This window comes from Theropithecus gelada, chromosome 2 (assembly GCF_003255815.1).
Source record: "Theropithecus gelada isolate Dixy chromosome 2, Tgel_1.0, whole genome shotgun sequence".
Lineage (NCBI taxonomy): Eukaryota > Metazoa > Chordata > Mammalia > Primates > Cercopithecidae > Theropithecus > Theropithecus gelada.
This window is the reverse complement of record NC_037669.1, coordinates 92804667-92825147: the sequence shown is the minus strand read 5'-3', so window position 1 is coordinate 92825147 and position 20481 is coordinate 92804667. Positions and strand designations below refer to the sequence as shown.

The 20481-nt window shown below is 45.6% G+C and overlaps 1 protein-coding gene across 4 annotated transcripts in view; it reads right to left on the bottom strand.

Annotated features, from left to right (window-relative positions):
* Nucleotides 1-20481, bottom strand: part of SCAP (SREBF chaperone) — a 73921-nt gene that overhangs the window by 34013 nt on the left and 19427 nt on the right. For 3 of the 4 annotated variants that reach the window (XM_025374779.1, XM_025374777.1, XM_025374781.1), the window contains one exon: nucleotides 349-568. In XM_025374779.1, coding sequence (XP_025230564.1) covers nucleotides 349-470 — 122 coding nt within the window. In that variant the 5' untranslated portion in view covers nucleotides 471-568. Of the gene's footprint in view, nucleotides 1-348; nucleotides 744-20481 lie in introns of those variants that run through there. The other variant, XM_025374778.1, reaches the window with a different exon arrangement.

Sequence of the window (20481 nt, the reverse complement as noted above, 5' to 3'; positions counted from 1 at the left end):
TTTTTTTGAGACGGAGTCTCGCTGTGTCGCCCAGGCTGGAGTGCAGTGGCCGGATCTCAGCTCACTGCAAGCTCCGCCTCCCGGGTTTTTAGGCCATTCTCCTGCCTCAGCCTCCCGAGTAGCCGGGACTACAGGTGCCTGCCACCTCGCCCGGCTAGTGTTTCGTATTTTTTAGTAGAGACGGGGTTTCACCGTGTTAGCCAGGATGGTCTCGAACTCCTGACCTCGTGATCCGCCCGTCTCGGCCTCCCAAAGTGCTGGGATTACAGGCTTGAGCCACCGCGCCCGGCGAAAACCTACTGTCTTAAGACACTGGTCCACCATATCCAAGGCAACCCAAAAACATACCAGCAGGCTAAGATGCAGAACCCCGTGAAGAGGATGATGGGGATGGGATACGATGCACAGAGGAGCCCATGGTTGTAGAAGGCCCGAGATATCTTCTCACGCAGCCTTTCAGTCAGGGTCATCCTCAGCCGAAGTCACCTTGCTGCCATCCCGGAAAGTGACCATGGATCACCCTGGCACACACTTGACGGCACTGACAAAGAACAACATGTGCAGGTACCTGGTCAGAAGGGAGAAAGCCAGTTAACAAAGAGTACTTGGCTCTGCACACTAGGGCTGCTGGAGGGAGGCGATAGTTATGTGGCTGGGGAATGGTTTCAGAATGCCTGTATGTAAGGTCTAGTGACATCAATTCCAAAATACACACACACACTCTCTCTCTCTCTCCCTCTCCCCCGCCACCGACCCAACTCCCTCCCTCCTATATTAGGCAATGCTAAAAGGCCACCCCGCAAAGGGCATTTTTCTCATGTGTGGCACAGGAAACCATGCCTGTGTAACAGACGTCACCTTCAGCTGCTCTCTGTCAAACAGGCATTCTTCCCCATCCTTCTCTATGCACCAACCCCACTGAGAGAAGTCCTTGGGAAAAACCTTTACATAGGGATGGCCTCCCAAAACACACTGTTGTACAAATAGTGATTCACTCATGAAGAACGTCCAGTGAGGTCAGCCCTCAACATAAAAACACCAAAAAGCTTAGGTCTCTGACATAATGGTCACCAAGCAAAATTCACTCTGGTAGAACTCTCTGCTCTTGGTCCTACAGTCGTTCCTGGGAGCATAAAGGTAGAGAGCACCTCCTGTTCTGCCTGCCCAGTAGCTGTCCCCTTCTACGAGTAACAGCAGCCTGGTGTGGCTTAGGGGAACCACCTCACTCCACAGGATTTAGCCTGGATTAACTATGAGTCAAGGTGCCCCATGCTAACCCAAGCTACACCAATTGGGCCTCGCTCCCTGGACTTTGACTTCTGAACACAAAGAAACAGGAACTTGGATATTCATGATGTTTATTCATCCCACAGAGGTTCCTGTTCCCAAGATCCCCAGGCTGTTCTGGCTCCCATCCTTTCCGAGGACTGGCTCATCAACTTTTCTTTCCATTTTGTAAGCTATTCTATATCCTTCCAATAAATTACCTTTTTGCTTGTGTTAGCCAAAGTTAATTTCTGGTGATTTCAAACAAATAACATTAAACCAATAAAATCAGAACAGAAAACTCCAGGAGGCCCAGGGATCTAGAATTATCTTCCCTACTGAGTCCTCCAATGGAATCCAAGTTTAAACCTACTTCTCTTGTTCCATGTTGCTGTTTTCTTGTGCTACAGGGAACTTGCTCAGACACGTGTCTTGGCTTGATTGTACTCACTGATGAAAACCCACACTCAAAGATGACTCCTCATAACTGTCAAGATCAGAAACAAGAAGTAAAAGGAGTCACACCACAGCCAACTCAAAAGCCAAAAGGAATGCCTATTGCTCGTTCTACCTTTCCGAAACCAGAAGCCTTAAGTGCACATGCAAGTTTCCAGTTCAAGAACCTTCTATTATTTTGACATGGAGTCTTATTCTATCGACCAGGCTGGAGTGCAGTGGTACCATCTTGGCTCACTGCAACCTCTGCCTCCCAGGTTCAAGTGATTCTCCCACCTAGTCTTCCAAGTAGCTGGGATTATAGGTGTGCGTCATCACGCCCTGCAAATTTTTGTATTTTTTTGTAGAGACAGGTTCTCATTATGTTTTCCAGGCTGGTCTCAAACTCCTGGGCTCAAATGATCCAGCTGCCTCAGCCTCTCAAAGTGCTGGGATTATAGGCATGAACCACCATGCCCAGCCAGTACTTCCACTACTTTTTTTTTTTTTGAGATGGGGTTGCCCAGGCTGGAGTGTAGTGGCACAATCTTGGCTCACTGAAATCTCTATCTCCTGGGTTTAAGCTATTCTCCTGACTCAGACTCCCGAGCAGCTGGGACTACAGGCAGCCGCCACCATGCCTGGCTAATTTTTGTATTTTTGGTAGAGACCAGGCTCACCATGTTGGCCAGGCTGGTCTCAAACTCCTGACCTCAAGTGATCCACAGCCTCGGCCTCCCAAAGTGCCGGGATTATAGGCGTGAGGCACTGAGTCCAGCCACTTCATTACTTTTTATGGCTGAATATTTCATCAAATGAGCATGCCACATTTTGTTTATCCATTCATCAGTTGATAAACATTTGGGCAGTTTCTATGTTTTGCCTATTGTGAATAGTGCTGTGATGAACATTCTAACATTCCTGTATTTGTTTGAACACCTGTTTTCTTTTTCTTTTTTTTTTTTTGAGATAAAGTTTCGCTCTTGTTGCCCAGGCTGGAGTGCAGTGGCGCGATCTCAGCTCAATGCAACCTCCACCTCCTGGGTTCAAGCGATTCTCTTGCCTCAGCTTCCTAAGTAGCTGGGATTACAGGTGCCCGCTACTACGCCCGTCTAATTTTTTGTATTTTTAGTAGAAATGGGATTTCATCATGTCGGCCAGGCTGCTCTCGAACTCCTGACCAGGTGATCCACATGCCTCGGCCTCCCAAATTGCTGGGATTACAGGCATGAGCCACCACACCGGGTCAAATTATTCTTGTTTACTTGGTCTCGAACTTGAACTTTTTTTTTTGAAACAGAATCTTGCTCTGTTGCCCAGGCTGGAGTGCAGTAGCACGATCTCGGCTCACTGTAGCCTCCGCCTTCCAGTGGTTCAAACGATTCATGCCTCAGCCTCCCTTGTAGCAGGGAGCACAGGTGCAAACCACTACGCTAGGCTAATTTTTGTATTTTTAGTAGAGATGGGGTTTCACCATGTTGGCCAGGCTGGTCTAGAACTCCTGACCTTAGATGACTTGCCAGCCTGGCCTCCCAAAGTGCTGGGATTACAGGCATGAGCCACCGGACCCTGTCTCAATTTTTTTTTTTCTTTTTTAGACAGAGTCTTGCTCTGCCGCCAGGCTGAAATGCAGTGGTGCGATCTCGGCTTACTGCAACCTCCGTTTCCTGGGTTCAAGCAATTCACCTGTCTCAGCCTCCTGAGTAGCTGGGATTACAGATGTGTGCCACCACACCCAGCTAATTTCTGCATTCTTAGTAGAGACGGGGTTTCACCATCTTGACCAGGATGATTTCAATCTTTTGACCTCGTGATCTGACCGCCTCAGGCTCCCAAAGTGCTGGGGTTACAGGCATGAACCACTGCACCTGGCCAACCTTTTTGTTTTGTTTTGTCTGAGATGGAGTCCCGCTCTGTCTCCCAGGCTGGAGTGCAGTGGCACGGTCTTGGCTTACTGTAACCTCCACCTCCCGGGTTCAAGCGATTCTCCTGCCTTAGCCTCCCAAGTAGCTGGGACTACAGGCACCCACCACCACACCCGGCTAATTTTTTATTTTTAGTAGAGATGGGGTTTCACTATATTGAACTACTGACCTCATGATCTGCCCTCCTTGGCCTCCGAAAGTGTTGGGATTACAGGCGTGAGCCACCGTGCCCAGCCACCCCCAATTCTTATTTTTACTTTTTTGTTGTTGTTGTTCAGTTGGGGTTTTTTGTATTTTTTTTCTTTTCGTTTTCTTTTGAGTATATTCATTCTTAGGAGTGGAAATGCTTGGTCATAAGGTAATTTTCCTCAATATCTTCTTCTAAAAATTTGTAGTTTCACATTTGTTTAAGTCTGTAATCCAGCTGGATGCAGTGACTCATGCCTGTAATCCCAACACTTTGGGAGGCTGAGGTGGGAAATCACTTGAAACCAGGAGTTTGAGACCAGCCTGGACACTGTGAGACCTTGTCTTTATAAAAAAAAAAAAAAATTAATAATTAGCAGGGCAGGGTGGCACACACCTGTAGTCCTAGCTACTTGGGAGGCTGAAGTAGGAAGTTCACTTTAGACCAAGAGTTTGAGGCTACAATGAGCTATGGCCACACCACTGCACTCTAGCCTGGGCTACAGAGCAAGACTGTCTCAAAAAATAAAAATAAAAATCTGTGATCCATTTGAGTTAATTTTTAGATGAGGTGTGAGATATAAATTCCTTTTGTTCCCCTTTGGTCTAAAGATAGCCAATTGTTCCAGCACCATTTGGTGAAAAGACTATCCTTCCTCCATTGAATTGCTTGGCATCTTTGTCAAAAAGCAGTTGTCTGGGCCAGGAACAGTGGCTCACGCCTGTAATCCCAGCACTTTGGGAGACCGAGGTGGGTGGATCACTTGAGGCCAGGAGTTTGAGACCTGGCTAACATAGTGAAACCCCTCTCTACTAAAAACAGAAAAAAATTAGCTGGATGTGATGGCACACACTTGTAATCCCAGCTACTTGGTAGGCTGAAAACCGCTTGAACCCAGAAAGCAGAGGTTGAGCAAGCCAAGATCACGCCACTGCACTCCAGCCTAGGTGACAGACTGACTCCATCTCAAAAAAAGAGAAAAAGGCCTGGCGCAGTGGCTCACGCCCATATTCCCAGAACTTTGTGAGGCAGAGGCTGGCGATCACAAGGTCAGAATGTTCAAGACCAGGCCGGGCGCGGTGGCCCAAGCCTGTAATCCCAGCACTTTGGGAGGCCGAGGCAGGCGGATCACGAGGTCAGGAGATCGAGACCATCCTGGCTAACACAGTGAAACCCCGTCTCTACTAAAAATACAAAAAAACTAGCCGAGTGAGGTGGCGGGCGCCTGTAGTCCCAGCTACTCGGGAGGCTGAGGCAGGAGAATGGTGTAAACCCAGGAGGCGGAGCTTGCAGTGAGCTGAGATTGCGCCACTGCACTCCAGCCTGGATGACAGAGCAAGACTCTGTCTCAAAAAATAAAAAAATAAAATAAAATAAAAAGAAGTTCAAGACCAGCCTAGCCAACATGGTGAAACCTCTTCTCTACTAAAAATACAAAAATTAGCCGGGTGTGATAGTGAGTGCTTGTAATCCCAGCCACTTGGGAGGCTGAGGCAGGACAATTGCTTGAACCTGGGAGGCGGAGGCCACAGTGAGCCAAAGATTGCACCACTGCACTCCAGCCTGGGCAATGGGGCGTGACTCTGACTCAAAAAAAAAAAAAGAAAAAGAAAAAAGAAAAAAAGGCCAGGTGCAACAGCTCATGCCTTTAATCCCACACTTTGGGAGACCAGGGCGGGCAGATCTCTTGAGGTCAGGAGTTCGAGACCAGCCTGGCCAACATAGTGAAACCCTGTCTCTACGAAAAATACAAAATAGCCGGGCATGGTGGCGTACGCCTGTAGTCCCAACTACTCCGGAGGCTGATGCAGGAGAATTGCTTGAACCCAGGAGGCAGAGGTTGCTGTGAGCTGAGATCGCGCCACTGCACTCCAGCCTGGGCGAGAGGGAGATTCCCTCTCAAAAAAAAAAAAAAAACTTGATAGAATTTTGATAGAAACTGCATTAAACCTGTTCATCAAATTTGCAAAGAACTGGCATGTTGAGTCTTCCAATCCATGAACATGGTATATTTCTCCATTTATTTAGATCTTTGACTTCTTTCATCAGCATTGTGTAGTTTTCAGCCTACATGACTGTACATGTTTTGTTAGACTTATACCTATTATTTCACTTTTTTCAGCAACTATGTTTTCAATTTTGGTTTTCACATGTTCATTGCTAGTACACTGATTTTTTTATGTTAATCTTTTATCCTGCAACTGTCCTGAAATCACTTATTAAGTGCCAGAGTCTTTGTGTGTGTGTACATTCTTTGGGAATTTCTACGAAGACTTATCATGTTATCTGTGAACAGAAACATTTATTTCTTCCTTTCCATAATTTCTTCAAATATTTTTTCTGCACCACTCTTTCTCCTCTCTTTTTGAGACTTCAAAAACATAAAAGATAAACCTTCTGTTATTGTCCTATGGGTCCCTGAAGCTCTGTTTTTTTGTTTTTTTGTTTTTTTCATTTTATTTCAATCTCTGTTAGTCAGACTGGATAATTTCTATTATTCTACCTTCATGTTCACTGACTCTTCTGTCTTCTCCATTCTGCTATTGAGCCCACCCAATTAATTTTTCATTTAGATTGTCATATTTTGCAGTAAATAAATTTCTAATTTTCTGTTCATTTCGAGTATTCACCCTTACTTGCTATAGCAAGGTTTTAATTAACATTTTAATTATACTTTGGCTTTTAATTTTTTGGATCTGTGTTATGTTGCGGTTGCCATCGGTTGGCTGTCTTTCCCCCTCATGATTTTCCTGATTCTTCATAGCTGAAGTAATTCTGAATTACTGGACATTTTGAATATTATGCTATGTGACTCTAGCTCTTGTTTAAGTCCCACGAAAAATTCTGAATTTGCCTTTGCAGCAATCAACCTAATTAGGTCCCGTCCACAAGTTCCTACCTACCTTCTGTGGGCTGTGGTACCAATATGAGATCAGTTTTCTTTTTTTTTGAGACAGTCTCTCGCTCTGTCACCCAGGCTGGAGTGCAGTGGCACGATCTCGGCTCATTGCAAGCTCCACCTCCCAGATTCATGCCATTCTCTTGCCTCAGCCTCCCGAGCAGCTGGGACTACAGGCGTCCGCCACCACGCCCGGCTAATTTTTTGTGTTTTTAGTAGAGATGGGGTTTCCCCATGTTGGCCAGGATGGTCTCGATCTCCTGACCTCGTGATTTGCCCGCCTTGGCCTCTCAAAGTGCTGAGATTACAGGCGTGAGCCACCGGGCCCGGCCGAGATCAGTTTTCAAAGCCTCTGAAGTATTATTTTGGTTTTTCCCAAGCATACTGCCCAGGGGCCAGTGTGGAACTACTTGAGCAGTAATCTACTCCACAGTTTGGTCCTCAAAGCCTCTGATATGCTATTTAGGGTCAGATGCACATATGTTAATTCTGAAGAACAGCCCAGGAGTTCATATGCAACTTTATGAGTTTAATTTGTTGAGCTCCTTCCTCTACGCAACCTTTCTAATACTTTCCAGATCTCAAGGGCCCCTTTCCTGGTCTGCTAGCTAAAAGTCAGGGGTTTAATTTCCCTGACCTGTTGAGTACCTCCCACAACTGTGACTACCTCCAAGGAAAAGCAATGAGAGAAAGGAAACAACAAAATCAAGCATTCCCTCCATGCTCCTGGGACCACAGTCCCTATGAATAGAAGACTTCCTCTCCTATCCATCTGCCAATGTCACTGCTGTCTCCACCACTACAGAATTACATGGAGGGCCAGAGCAAGAGAAAAGGAGAAAAGACAAAGCAAACAACACACGAGACTTCTTCCTCCATCCCCGTTCCTGACCCACGATGATCCCCTTTCCTGCTCCTCAAACTAGAAAGACAGCTTCTGTTAGACCTCTTTTTGTGCACATCCAGCACATATTTCCAGATTTGGGGCTGACTTTAAATCCAGGCTGGAAAATATTATATGGAGGAAAAAAAATATGGGAAACTCACTACCAGTTCACTGGTATTTGGAGTTCTGCTTTCCTTCTCCAATTTGCGTGCTAACATTTACCTTTCTGGGGTTACTCCACTGATCCATGCATTCTGTCCAGGGATTTCAGTTGCTCTCTGTCAGACATAAAGGGTGGAGTTACGTTTACTCCATCTTTATCACAATCAGAACTCTTAAACTTTTTTGTAATGTGAAAATCTTCATACATTTCAGGATTCTTTGCCTTTTTTTTTTTTTTTTTTTTTTGAGACGGAGTCTGGCTCTGTCACCCAGGCTGGAGTGCAGTGGCTGGATCTCAGCTCACTGTAAGCTCCGCCTCCCGGGTTTACGCCATTCTCCTGCCTCAGCCTCCCGAGTAGCTGGGACTACAGGTGCCCACCACCTCGCCCGACTAGTTTTTTTTATTTTTTTTTTAGTAGAGACGGGGTTTCACCGTGTTAGCCAGGATGGTCTGGATCTCCTGACCTCGTGATCCGCCCGTCTCGGCCTCCCAAAGTGCTGGGATTACAGGCTTGAGCCACCGTGCCCGGCCGATTCTTTGCCTTTAAAGAAACTTTTTTTTTTTTTTGAGATGGAGTCTTGCTCTGTCACCCAAGCTGGAGTGCAGTGGTGTGATCTTGGCTCACCACAACCTCCGCCTCCTGGGTTCAAGCAATTCTTGTGCCTCAGCCTCCCAAGTAGCTGGAGTTACAGGCATGTGCCACCCCACCCAGCTAATTTTTATATTTTTGGTAGAAAGGGGGTTTCACTATGTTGGCCAGGCTGGTCTCAAACTCTTGACCTCAATCGATCTGCCTGCCTCAGCCTCCTAAAGTGCTGGGATTACAGGTGTGAGCCACTGCTCCTGGCCCTAAGGAAACTTTTCACACTATGCCTACTGGCATTTTTCTGTCTATCACATCATTTCATTGTGAGAAGCATGTAATACAAGTTTTCTACAAAAAGCATACATTACTTTTACAATTTGAAAAAATAAAAATTATACACAAAAAGTGCACAAAAGGAGAATAGAGGGAAACATTAGTAGTGGTTGCTTGTCTTTGTGTAATGTGATTACATGCAGGATTTTTTTTTTTTCTTGAGACAGAGTCTCACTCTGTCACCCAGGCTGCGGCAGGATTACAGCTCACTGCAGCCTCAATCTCCCAGGCTCAGGTGATCCTCCCACCTCAGCCTGCTTACTAGCTGAAACTATAGGCGTGTACCACCATGAGAGATAATTTTTTGTATTTTTAGTAGAGACAGGGTTTTGCCATGTTGCCCAGGCTGGTCTCAAACCCCTGGGCTCAAGCAATCCTCCCGCCTCAATCTCCCAAACTGATTATAGGTGTGAACCACCACACCAAGCCGAGAAATTTTTTTTTTTTTTTTTTTTTTTTTTGAGACGGAGTCTGGCTCTGTCGCCCAGGCTGGAGTGCAGTGGCCGGATTTCAGCTCACTGCAAGCTCCGCCTCCCGGGTTTACGCCATTCTCCTGCCTCAGCCTCCCGAGTAGCTGGGACTACAGGCGCCCACCACTTCGCCCGGCTAGTTTTTTGTATTTTTTAGTAGAGACAGGGTTTCACCGGGTTAGCCAGGATGGTCTCGATCTCCTGACCTCGTGATCCGCCCGTCTCGGCCTCCCAAAGTGCTGGGATTACAGGCTTCAGCCACCGCGCCCGGCCCCCGAGAAATTTTTTTAACTCAAATCTCAATACCTTTACCTTGTTCACTATAAGCATTCATTTATTTATTTTTCTTTTTTTAGAGATGGGGTCTCACTCTGTCAACCAGGCTGGGGTACATGGGTACCATCGTGTCTTACTGCAGCCTTGAATTCCTGGACGCAGTCCTCCCAGCTCAGCCTCCCGTGTAGCTAGGATTACAGGTATGTGCCACCATGGCCAGCTAATTTTTTTTTTTTTTAAATTGTTGGGGGGAGACAGGGACTCAATATGTTGCCCAGGCTGGTCTTGAACTCCTGGTTTCAAGCAATCCTCCTGCCTCGGCCTCCAAAAGTGTTGGGATTACAGACGTGAGCCAACGTGCAAGCCTATTTAAAATAAACTTTTAAAGTTTAGTATAACATATCACAGAAAAGCATACAAATTATAAGCACACAGCTCCATGAATTACCACCAAGTAAACAAAGCCATGTAACCTAAACATCACTCCATCAAGAAACAGAACATTAACCCAAAGGGTCCCCCTTATGAGCCCCAGTACTGACTATTTTTCAATTATAAAAGTAAAAATAGGCCGGGCGCGGTGGCTCAAGCCTGTAATCCCAGCACTTTGGGAGGCCGAGACGGGTGGATCACGAGGTCAGGAAATCGAGACCATCCTGGCTAACATGGTGAAACCCCGTCTCTACTAAAAAAATACAAAAAACTAGCCGGGCGAGGTGGCGGGTGCCTGTAGTCCCAGCTACTCGGGAGGCTGAGGCAGGAGAATGGCGTGAACCCGGGAGGCGGAGCTTGCAGTGAGCTGAGATCCGGCCACTGCACTCCAGCCCGGGCGACAGAGCCAGACTCCCTCTCAAAAAAAAAATAAATAAATAAATAAAATAAAAGTAAAAATATACATGTTTATATTCAAATAGTACTGGAATGACTTTTTTTTTTTTTTTTTTTTGAGACAGGGTCTCACTCTGTCACCCAGGCTGGAGTACAGTGGTACGATCATGGCTCACTGCAGCCTCCACCTCCCAGGCTCAATCAATTCTCCCACTTCAGTCTCCCAAGTAGCTAGGACTACAGGCGTACACCACCACATCCAGCAAAATGTTTGTTATTTTTTGTAGAGATGAGGTTTCACCATGTTGCCCAGGCTGATCTTGAACTCCTAGACTCCAGCCATCCTCCTGCCTCGGCCTCCCAAAGAGCAGGGATTACAGGCTGAGCCACCCACCATGCCTGGCCCTCACAGACCCCTTCTTATCCCTTTCCAATTCACCTTATCTCAGAGGTCAGAGTGGACACAGATTCTACCAATGCCATGAGCTGGATCCCCTTCTGCACTTAGAACAAAGTCCAAATGCCTCTCCCTAGCTCCCAGGGCTCTGCACAACCCACCCCGGTCCTCCCCAACTTCACCTCATGTCACCTCTCCATTCTGCTCTATTCCAATGCCTTATGTGTGCCAACCTCATTCCCATCTCAGGGGCCTGGCACATACTGTTCCGTCCTCTAGTCCCTCTTCTCTTTATAGGCTGGTTCTTTTTCCTCTTCAAGTCTCAGCTGAAATATGACTTCTACAAAAAGACCTCCCTTGACCATATGTCTTCTAGTAGTTCTCTCTATTGTTCCTTACAGAGCCTATTTCTTCTTTTTCAGTGCATTTAAAACTCTGTAACTGTACAAATGACTCATTCCCTAGTTTACTATCTGTCCTCTGTCGAGACTATAAATAAACTCCCTGTCTGTTCTTCAGGGTCTTTAATAGTACTTGGTATGTTAAATTTTTATTAAATGCACCTATACTCCCAGCTACTCAGGAGACTGAGGTGGGACAATCCCTTGAGCCCAGGAGTTCTATGCCAGCCTGGGCAACACAGACCCTGTCTTTGAAAACAAACCACTTGTTGAATAAGTGATGAGCAAACCAACCAACCCAACCAGGATCACATACTATCAGGACAGTGTTCAGTACATATCTTCTCAATTTCTAACTGTGATACAAAGCACCTCAGGCATTCTGGAAGAAAGAGAGACAGCTAATAATCCCATCTCTCTGAATGAAATAATAGACAAGGAACACTTCATCCATCCTGTTCTTCACAAATGTCCCAATCTAAATCCTTGTTAGAAATGCAAATTATTGGGCCTATCCCAGACCTGGTGAATCAGAAAATCTGGGGGTGAGGCCCAGCAATCTGTATTTAACACACCCTCCAGTTGACACTGACATGCTCAAGTTTGAGAAACACTGCCCTACCAAACCCTGGAGCCCAAGAGTTCCCTCAGTCAACTCTATGGTGCCCACATCTGGAACATATGTCTAAACTGGACTAGCAGGGCAGGCACTGTAGCTAACTAAAGTCTGCAATCCCAGCAGTTTGGGAGGCTGAGGCAGGAAGATTGCTTGAGGCCAGGAAAGTTCAAGACCAGCCTGGGCAACATACAGAGAACCTGTCTCTACAAAAAAAAAGTTTTAAAATTAGCCAAGTGTGGTGGCTCATGACTGGAGTCCTGGCTACTTGAGAGGCTGAGTGGGAAGGATTGCTTGAGCCCAGGAGGTCAAGGCTACAGTAAGCTGTGATTCCACCACTGCACTCTAGCCTGGGCACAAGAGCAAGGCCTATCTTAAAAAATAAAAAATAAAAAAATGAACTGGACTAGTGGCAGATATCCAAAACCACCAGCCTGAAAAATTCTAATAATCTCCTACCTGATTTTGCTACCTACATTTGCACTTCACTTCTGGTTTCTCTTCCCACACAGTCAGTGTGGACAGCTTCCTAAAATAAAGACCTGCTCATGGCCAGGCGCGGTAGCTTGCACCTGTAACCCCAGCACTTTGGGAGGCTAAGATGGGAGGACTGCTTAAGCCCAGAAGTTCGAGACCAGCCTGGGCAACACAGTGAGACCCCATCTCTTTAAAAAAATATATTTTAATGGGGAAAAAAAAAAAAAAAAAGACCTGCTTAGGTCACCCCTTGCACAAAAGTCTTGAATGGCTCTCCAGTGCCTGCACATTTGAGGCCATACTTCTTTGCTTATTATACAGGCACACTCAAAATATACTGAAACCTCTTTCCAGCTTTATTCTCTTGCCATAAAAATAACTAGTATTTACAAACCATGTGTCAGCCTCTGGCCTAAGACTTTTGCCTACATTATCTCCTGAATCCTTATAACAACCCGTAAACTAATAACTACTTTTACTATTTCAATTCCACAGATGAAGAATCTGAAGCCCAGAGGTGTAACCTGCCCCCATGTTACCCATCTAGAAGGCCCCCATGAATATCACAGTCATGTTGGGTTGCTGGCATTCTTCCCTCAAATAACCTGCATTCCCACTTTCCACACCTTTGCAGTCAAGGCTCTCTCTTTACTGAATGCCCTTTTCCCATCTTCCCACTCTAATTCCCACCTCTAATTTTCTCTATTCAGCCTTCAGGCACTAGATAAAATGCCGTTTCCTCCATAAGCCTTCTCTAAACATCATCCTATTCATTTTGTGCCAGAAACAGGTAAGTACTAATGTTAAAACAATGTTATGTTCAACATGTTAACAGAGATCATCTCTGTCAATGCTGAAGACATCAGACAAAATTCAACCCTCATCCTTTTAAAATAAAAATAGACAAATGTTTAGTAGATATATGTATGTTGATTTACATACATACATAAATACATACATATAGGCCAGGCACAGTGGCTCACACCTGTAATCCCAGCACTTTGGGAGGCCGAGGCAAGCGAATCGTTTGAGGTCAGGAGTTCAAGACCAGCCTGGCCAACATGGTGAAACCCCGTCTCCACTAAAAAACACAAAAATTAGTCAGGCATGGTGGCGGGCACCTGTAATCCCAACTATTTGGGTGGCTGAGGCAGGAGAATCGCTTGAACCCAGGAGGCAGAGGTTACAGTGAGCCAAGACTGTGCCACTGCACTCCAGCCCAGATGACAGAGTGAGACTCTGTCTCGAAAAATAATAATAAAAATATATACATACACATACATATAAAATACAGACTTCAACTAAATATTTACATCTTTCTCAATCTCAAAGCTAAAATCAAGCCCAATGGGAATACACTAGAAGTGTTCTCACTAACGTCAGGGGCCATACAGGCTATGCATTTCACCACCATTATTTATTACTATTGTGGAGCTACTAGTTATCACAATTAGGCAAGAGAAAGAAAACACAGGTATACAACTGGAAAGGAAAAAGTTAAATTATCATTTTTGCAAATGATATTATATACAAAATCCAAGATAATCAACTGAAAACCTTTTACAGTTGTTAAAAGAATCATCATAAGATAGTGAAAACTAATATATATCAATGCCTTCACATACATCACCAACAAGCAGGCAGAAAATAAAATAATGATAATATTGATTATAACGATTCAGTAACACTAAAATAACAAAACCAAAAACTTGAAAATAAAAAGAAATGTAAGAAATCTCTGGCCGGGCGCGGTGGCTCAAGCCTGTAATCCCAGCACTTTGGGAGGCCGAGACGGGCGGATCACGAGGTCAGGAGATCGAGACCATCCTGGCTAACACGGTGAAACCCCGTCTCTACTTTAAAAAAATACAAAAAACTAGCCGGGCGAGGTGGCGGACGCCTGTAGTCCCAGCTACTCGGGAGGCTGAGGCAGGAGAATGGCGTGAACCTGGGGGGCGGAGCTTGCAGTGAGCCGAGATCAGGCCACTGCACTCCAGCCTGGGTGACAGAGCGAGACTCCATCTCAAAAAAAAAAAAAAAAAAAGAAATCTCTGACACTCCCAGCAGGACGAGGTGGCTCACTCCTGTAATTCCAGCAATTTGGGAGGCCGAGGTGGGCGGATCACCTGAGGTCAGGAGTTACAGACCAGCCTAGCCAACATGGCAAAACCCCGTCTCTACTAAAAAGACAAAAATTAGCCAGGCATTGTGGCACGTTCCTGTAATTCCAGCTACTCAGGAAACTGAGGCAGAAGAATCACTTGAACCCAGGAGATGGAGGTTCCAGTGAGCCGGGATTGCACCACTGCACTCCAGGCTGGGTGACGGAGCAAGACTCCATCTCAAAAAAAAAAAAAAAGAAAAAAAGAAACCAAAACAAATCTCTGAAACTCTGAAAGACAGAAAAGATGACTTCAACAAAAAGAAAAGCATGCCACATTCTTAATGAGGAAGAGTCAATATAACATAACCAAAATGTCACTCTTCCTACATTCATCTAGAAATGTAACACAGTCCCAATAAAAATAGGACTTCTTTAACTAAACAAACTTAAAGTTTATATAGAAAAACAAATATAGCCAAGAAAGTTCTGAAAAATAAAGATGATGAAAGGGAACTAACTTCACCAAATAACAAAACATGCTAGAGTAATTAAAACAGTGTGGTCCTACCACATAAATGCACAGATTAATGTAACAGAACAGAATGTCCAGGAATAGACCAAAATGTACACATATGACGAAGAATATTATATACAGTAAATGATAAACAAGTGGGAGAAAGATTAATTGTGCAATAAAAGGTGTTACAACAAATGGGTAGCCACAGAAAAAAATTAAGTTGGATCTAACACTTCACATCAAAATTCCAAATAGGACCAAGCACAGTGGCTCAGGCCTATAATCCTAGGACTTTGGGAAGTCAGGGCAGACAGATCACCTGAGCCCAGGAGTTCAAGACCAGCGTGGGCAACATGGCAAAACCCCTCTTCTACCAAAAGTACAAAAATTAGCTGGGCATGGTGATGCACACCTGTAGTCCCAGCTACTCAGGAGGCTGAAGTGGGTGGATTACCCGAGCCTGGCAAGGTCCAGGCTGCAGTGAGCCATGAGCACACTACTGTGCTCCAGTCTGGACAACAGGGCAAGACCCTGCCTCAAAATAAAAATGAATTCCAAATAGAGAAAAGATTTAAAGGTAAAATATGAAATATAAAAATTACTGGCCGGGCGCAGTGGCTCATGCCTGTAATCCCAGCACTTTGGGAGGCCTAGGTGGGAGGATCACGAGGTCAGGAGATTGAGACCGTCCTGGCTAACATGGTGAAACCCTGTCTCTACTAAAAAAAATACAAAAAACTAGCCGGGCGTGGGGTGGGCACCTGTAATCCCAGCTGCTCGGGAGGCTGAGGCGGGAGAATGGCGTGAACCCAGGAGGCGGAGCTTGCAGTGAGCCGAGATCGCGCCACTGCACTCCAGCCTGGGCGACAGAGCGAGACTCCATCTCAAAAAAAAAAAAAAAAAAAAAAAATTACTTTAGGCCAGGTAAAGTGGCTCACGCCTATAATCCCAGCACTTTGGGAGGCCAAGACAGGTGGATCACCTGAGGTTAGGAGTTCAAGACCAGCCTGACCGATATAGCGAAACCTTGTCTCTACTAAAAATACAAAAATCAGCCAGGCATGGTAGCATGTGCCTGTAGTCTCAGCTACTCAGGAAGCTGAGACAGGAGAATCACTTTAACCTGGGAGGCAGAGGTTGCAGTGAGCCGAGATCATGCCACTGCACTCCAGTCTGGGCGACAGAGTGAGACTCTGTCTCAATTTAAAAAAAAAAAAAATTACTTTAAAAAACCACAGGAGGCCAGGCGCGGTGGCTCAAGCCTGTAATCCCAGCACTTTGGGAGGCCGAGACAGGTGGATCACGAGGTCAGGAGATCAAGACCATCCCAGCTAACACGGTGAAACCCCATCTCTACTAAAAAATACAAAAAACCAGCCGGGCGAGGTGGCGGGCGCCTGTAGTCCCAGCTACTCGGGAGGCTGAGGCAGGAGAATGGCGTAAACCCGGGAGGCGGAGCTTGCAGTGAGCTGAGATCCGGCCAGTGCACCCCAGCCTGGGCGACAGAGTGAGACTCCGTCTCAAAAAAAAAAAAAACCCCACAGGATAGGCCAGGTGAGGTGCCTCACACCTATAATCCCAGCACTTTGGGAGACCAAGGCAGGTGGATCACCTGAGGTTAGGAATTCGAGATCAGCCTGGCCAATATGGTGAAACCCCATCTCTACAAAAAATACAAAAATAAATTAGCTGGACGTGGTGGTGGGCGCCTGTAATCCCAGCTACCCGGGAGGCTGAAGCAGAAGAATCGCCTGAACCCAGGAGGTGGAGGTTGCAGTGAGCCAAGATCATGCCACTGCACTCCAGCCTGGGCAACAAGAATGAAAACGTCTCAAAAAAACAAAACAAACAAACAAACAAAAACACAAAAAACCCCACAGGATAATTTTTCACAATCTTCTACTAGTGAAGATCTTTCTAGGTATGACATAGAACTCAAAAGCCTTAAAAGTAAAAACCAATCTATATAATTAGTTAATAAACAAATATTTCACAACAAAACTATTTTAAGTAAAAAGATAAAGAAGGCCAGGCGCAGTGGCTCAGACCTGTAATCCCAGCACTTTGGGAGGCTGAGGAGGGCGGATCACGAGGTCAGGAGTTCAAGACCAGCCTGGCCAACATGGTGAAACCCCATCTCTACTAAAAATAGAAAAATTAGCCAGGTGTGGTGGCAGTAGCCTGTAATCTCAGCTACTCAGGAGGCTGAGGCAGGAGAATCACTTGAACCCGGGAGGCAGAGGTTGCAGTGAGCCGGGATCGTCCAAGATTATACCATTATACTCTAGCCTGGGCGACAAAGCGAGACTCCATCTCAAAAAAAAAAAAAAAAAAGATAAATAAGATCTGGAAAAACACAACTGCAATTCATATCGCTGACAAGGTGTTAAGTTCCCACATATATAAGCAATTTTGACAAAATCAATTTAAAAACACCAAAGCCCAGCTAGGCAGTGGCTTACACCTATAATCCCAGTGCTTTGGGAGGCTGAGGTGGGTGGATCCAGGAGTTCGACCAGCTTGGCCAACATGGTGAAACCCTGTCTCTACTAAAAATACAAAAATTAGCCAGGCATGGTGGTGCATGCCTATAATCCCAGCTACTCGAGAGGCTGAGACAGGAGAATCGCTTGAACACGGGAGGTGGAGGTTGCAGTGAGCTGAGATTGAGCCACTACACTCCAGCCTGGATGACAGAGATGAGACTCCACCTCAAACAAACAAACAAAAAAAGCCCAACAGAAAAGTGGTCAAGGATACCAATAGGGTTTTTGTGGGGTTTTTTTGAGACAAGGTCTCACCCTGGCTGGAGTGCAGTGGCATGATCTCAGGTCACTGCAGCCTTGACCTCCCAGGCTCAAGCAATCCTCCCACCTCAGCCTCCTGAGCAGCTGGGACTACAAGCACACACAACCATGCCCAGTTAATTTTTGTATTTTTTCTACAGATGGGGTTTTGCCAGGTTGCCCTGGCTGGTCTCAAACTCTTGAACTCAAGCAATCCGCCCACCTTGGCCTCCCAAAGTGCTGGGATTACAGGCCTGAGCCACCATGCCCAGCTTGAATAGTTTTTTTCACAAAAAATAAAACGTAAATGGTCCTTCAACCTCACTGCAACCAAACAGAGACAAATTAAAACTCCTCCTGAGATAATAGGAGTGTTCATTCTACTACTCTTTCAACTTTTCTGTAGGTTACACTAAAAAGTTTGGGGGGGGAGGTGGTGGAATCTAAACAGAGAAACTAATTTTTCACCCATCACAATGGCAAAGATCAAACCGTGTGGTACCACAGTGTTGGAGAGGGTGTGAATAAACAAGCACTGCCACACACTGCTTAGGAGCACATGTGGATAAAACTGCTATGGAGGTTTATCTGGTAAGAGTTATCAAAATTACAAAAGCAAATCCTCATCAACTCAGCACTTCTGCCTCTGGTAAGTAACTGGACAGATATACTTGGCCATGCGTGGACTGACTGATGCACACAGAAAGTTACTCATCCCAGTGCTGTCTGTACTAACAAAACTTAAAATTCCTCTACAATTCCATCAATAGAGCTCTGACTAAATAAATCAAAGGACATCCTGAAAATGGAATATTACCTAGTTATAAAAGACGAGGGGCTGGGTGCAGTAGCTCAATGCCTGTAATCCCAGCACTTTGGGAGGCTGAGGCGGGCGGATCACTTGAGGTCAGGTGTTTGAGACTAACCTGGACAACATGATAAAACCCCGTCTCTACCAAAAATATAAAAAATTAGCTGGGTATGGTGGTGTGCAGGCCTATAGTCCCAGCTACTCAGGAGATTGAGGCAAGAGAATCACCTGAACTCGGGAGGCGGGGGTTGCAGTGAGCCAAGATCACACCATTGCACTCCTGCCTGGGCAACTCCGTCAAAAAAAAAAAAAGACAATGAGGAAATGTATTAATGATAAACTATCATAAATAAACATTCAGAGAAAAAAGCAAGGGAACAGCGTGCTACTTTCATGTAAGAGAACAGAAGTCTCTGCTTATTTGTCTATAAATGCACCACACACCTGGGAATGGACACATGAGAAGTAGCAGCACCAGCAGCCTCTAGGGAGAGGATCTGGTAGCCAGGTGCAGGATGGAAAGGAAACTTTCCCATGTATACTGGTTTACCTTTCCAATTTTGTGTCACATAAATGTATTTCTACATTGAAAAGCTGAAATTAAAAAATAATGAACAAAGTCTCCTGTGGAAGCAGCAGTCCTCTTCTCTGAGCTTCTCTAACTATGAATTTCCACCTTGCTCATTCCGACTCTCAGCCTCCCGGACTGACTGTGTTCCCCTTCGGGAGAAGGGCATAACTGAATCACCTTGAGTTCCCTAGAGCACCCAGCACCTCACCTGGTGGCGAGCAGAAAGTCACTACAGGACTGCTCACTGTGCTAAACTAGTTCACTGGTGCAAACAATTCATTCCTTTGGGGGAATGTTTTCCTGAAAGTTGTCAAGTGGACCAATGCTCAGGGCAGAAAACTGCTTCTCTTAAGCTTCAAAATTAGCCAGTAACCTGGGAGAATTTTCAGCAGATCAAGTTAATAGTATTGAAAAAAGGTCAGGTACAGCGGCTCACGCCTGTAATCCCAGCACTTTGGGAGGCTGAGGCGGGCAGATCACCTGAGGTCTGGAGTTCAAGACCAGCCTGGCCAACATGGTGAAACCCCATCTCTACTAAAAATACAAAAATTAGCAGGGCGTGGCCGGGCACAGTGGCTCATGCTTGTAATCCCAGCACATTGGGAGACCGAGGCGGGTGGATCACGAGGTCAGGAGTTCAAGACCAGCCTGGCCAACACAGTGAAACCCCGTCTCTACTCAAAATACAAAAATTTGCTGGGCGTGGTGGCACGTGCCTGTAATCCCAGCTACACGGGAGGCTGAGGCAGGAAAATCGCTTGAATCCAGGAGGCAGAGGTTGCAGTGAGCCGAGATCGCACCACTGCACTCCAGCCTGGGCAACAGGAGTGAAACTCTGTCTCAAAAAAATAATAATAATTAAATAGTATGGAAAAAATAAAGGAATTTCAGTTAATGAACAAAAACTGATTTCAGAGAATTTAAAGCCTAAAAACACACATATTCAAGAGGATGAGTATTGGCACATTTTAGAGTAACTGTTGGTATGGCACAACAACACCCAAACTGAAGGAAGACCAAATTATATTAATTGGTTGTAATGGTTGTCACAAATAACCACGTGCATAATGTCAACCCTCTTCACAGCAGAACACCAACAAACATATTAAAGATTTTATTCCACAATGCCAGCTACCTACATTCTTACTCCCTCTTGACCTGGTCAGGAATGACTAACAAAGGGACTGAACCTCTGCTGCTAAGAATCAGTTTTATTTGTTTTTATTTATTTGTTTATTTATTTTGAGACAGAGTTTCACTCTTGTTGCCCAGGCGGAAGTGCAATAGTATGATCTCGGCTCACTGCAACCTCAGCCTCCCAGGCTCAAGCGATTCTCTTGCGTCAGCCTCGCAAGTAGCCAGGACTACAGGCATGCGCCACGATGCCCGGCTAATTTTTTATTTTTAGTAGAGACAGGGTTTCACATCAGGCTGGTCTCGAACTCCTGACCTCAAGTGATCTGCCCTCCTTGGCCTCCCAAAGTACTGGGATTACAGGTGTGAGTCACTGTACCCAGCCAAGAACCCGTTTTAAAGCTAGAAACAAC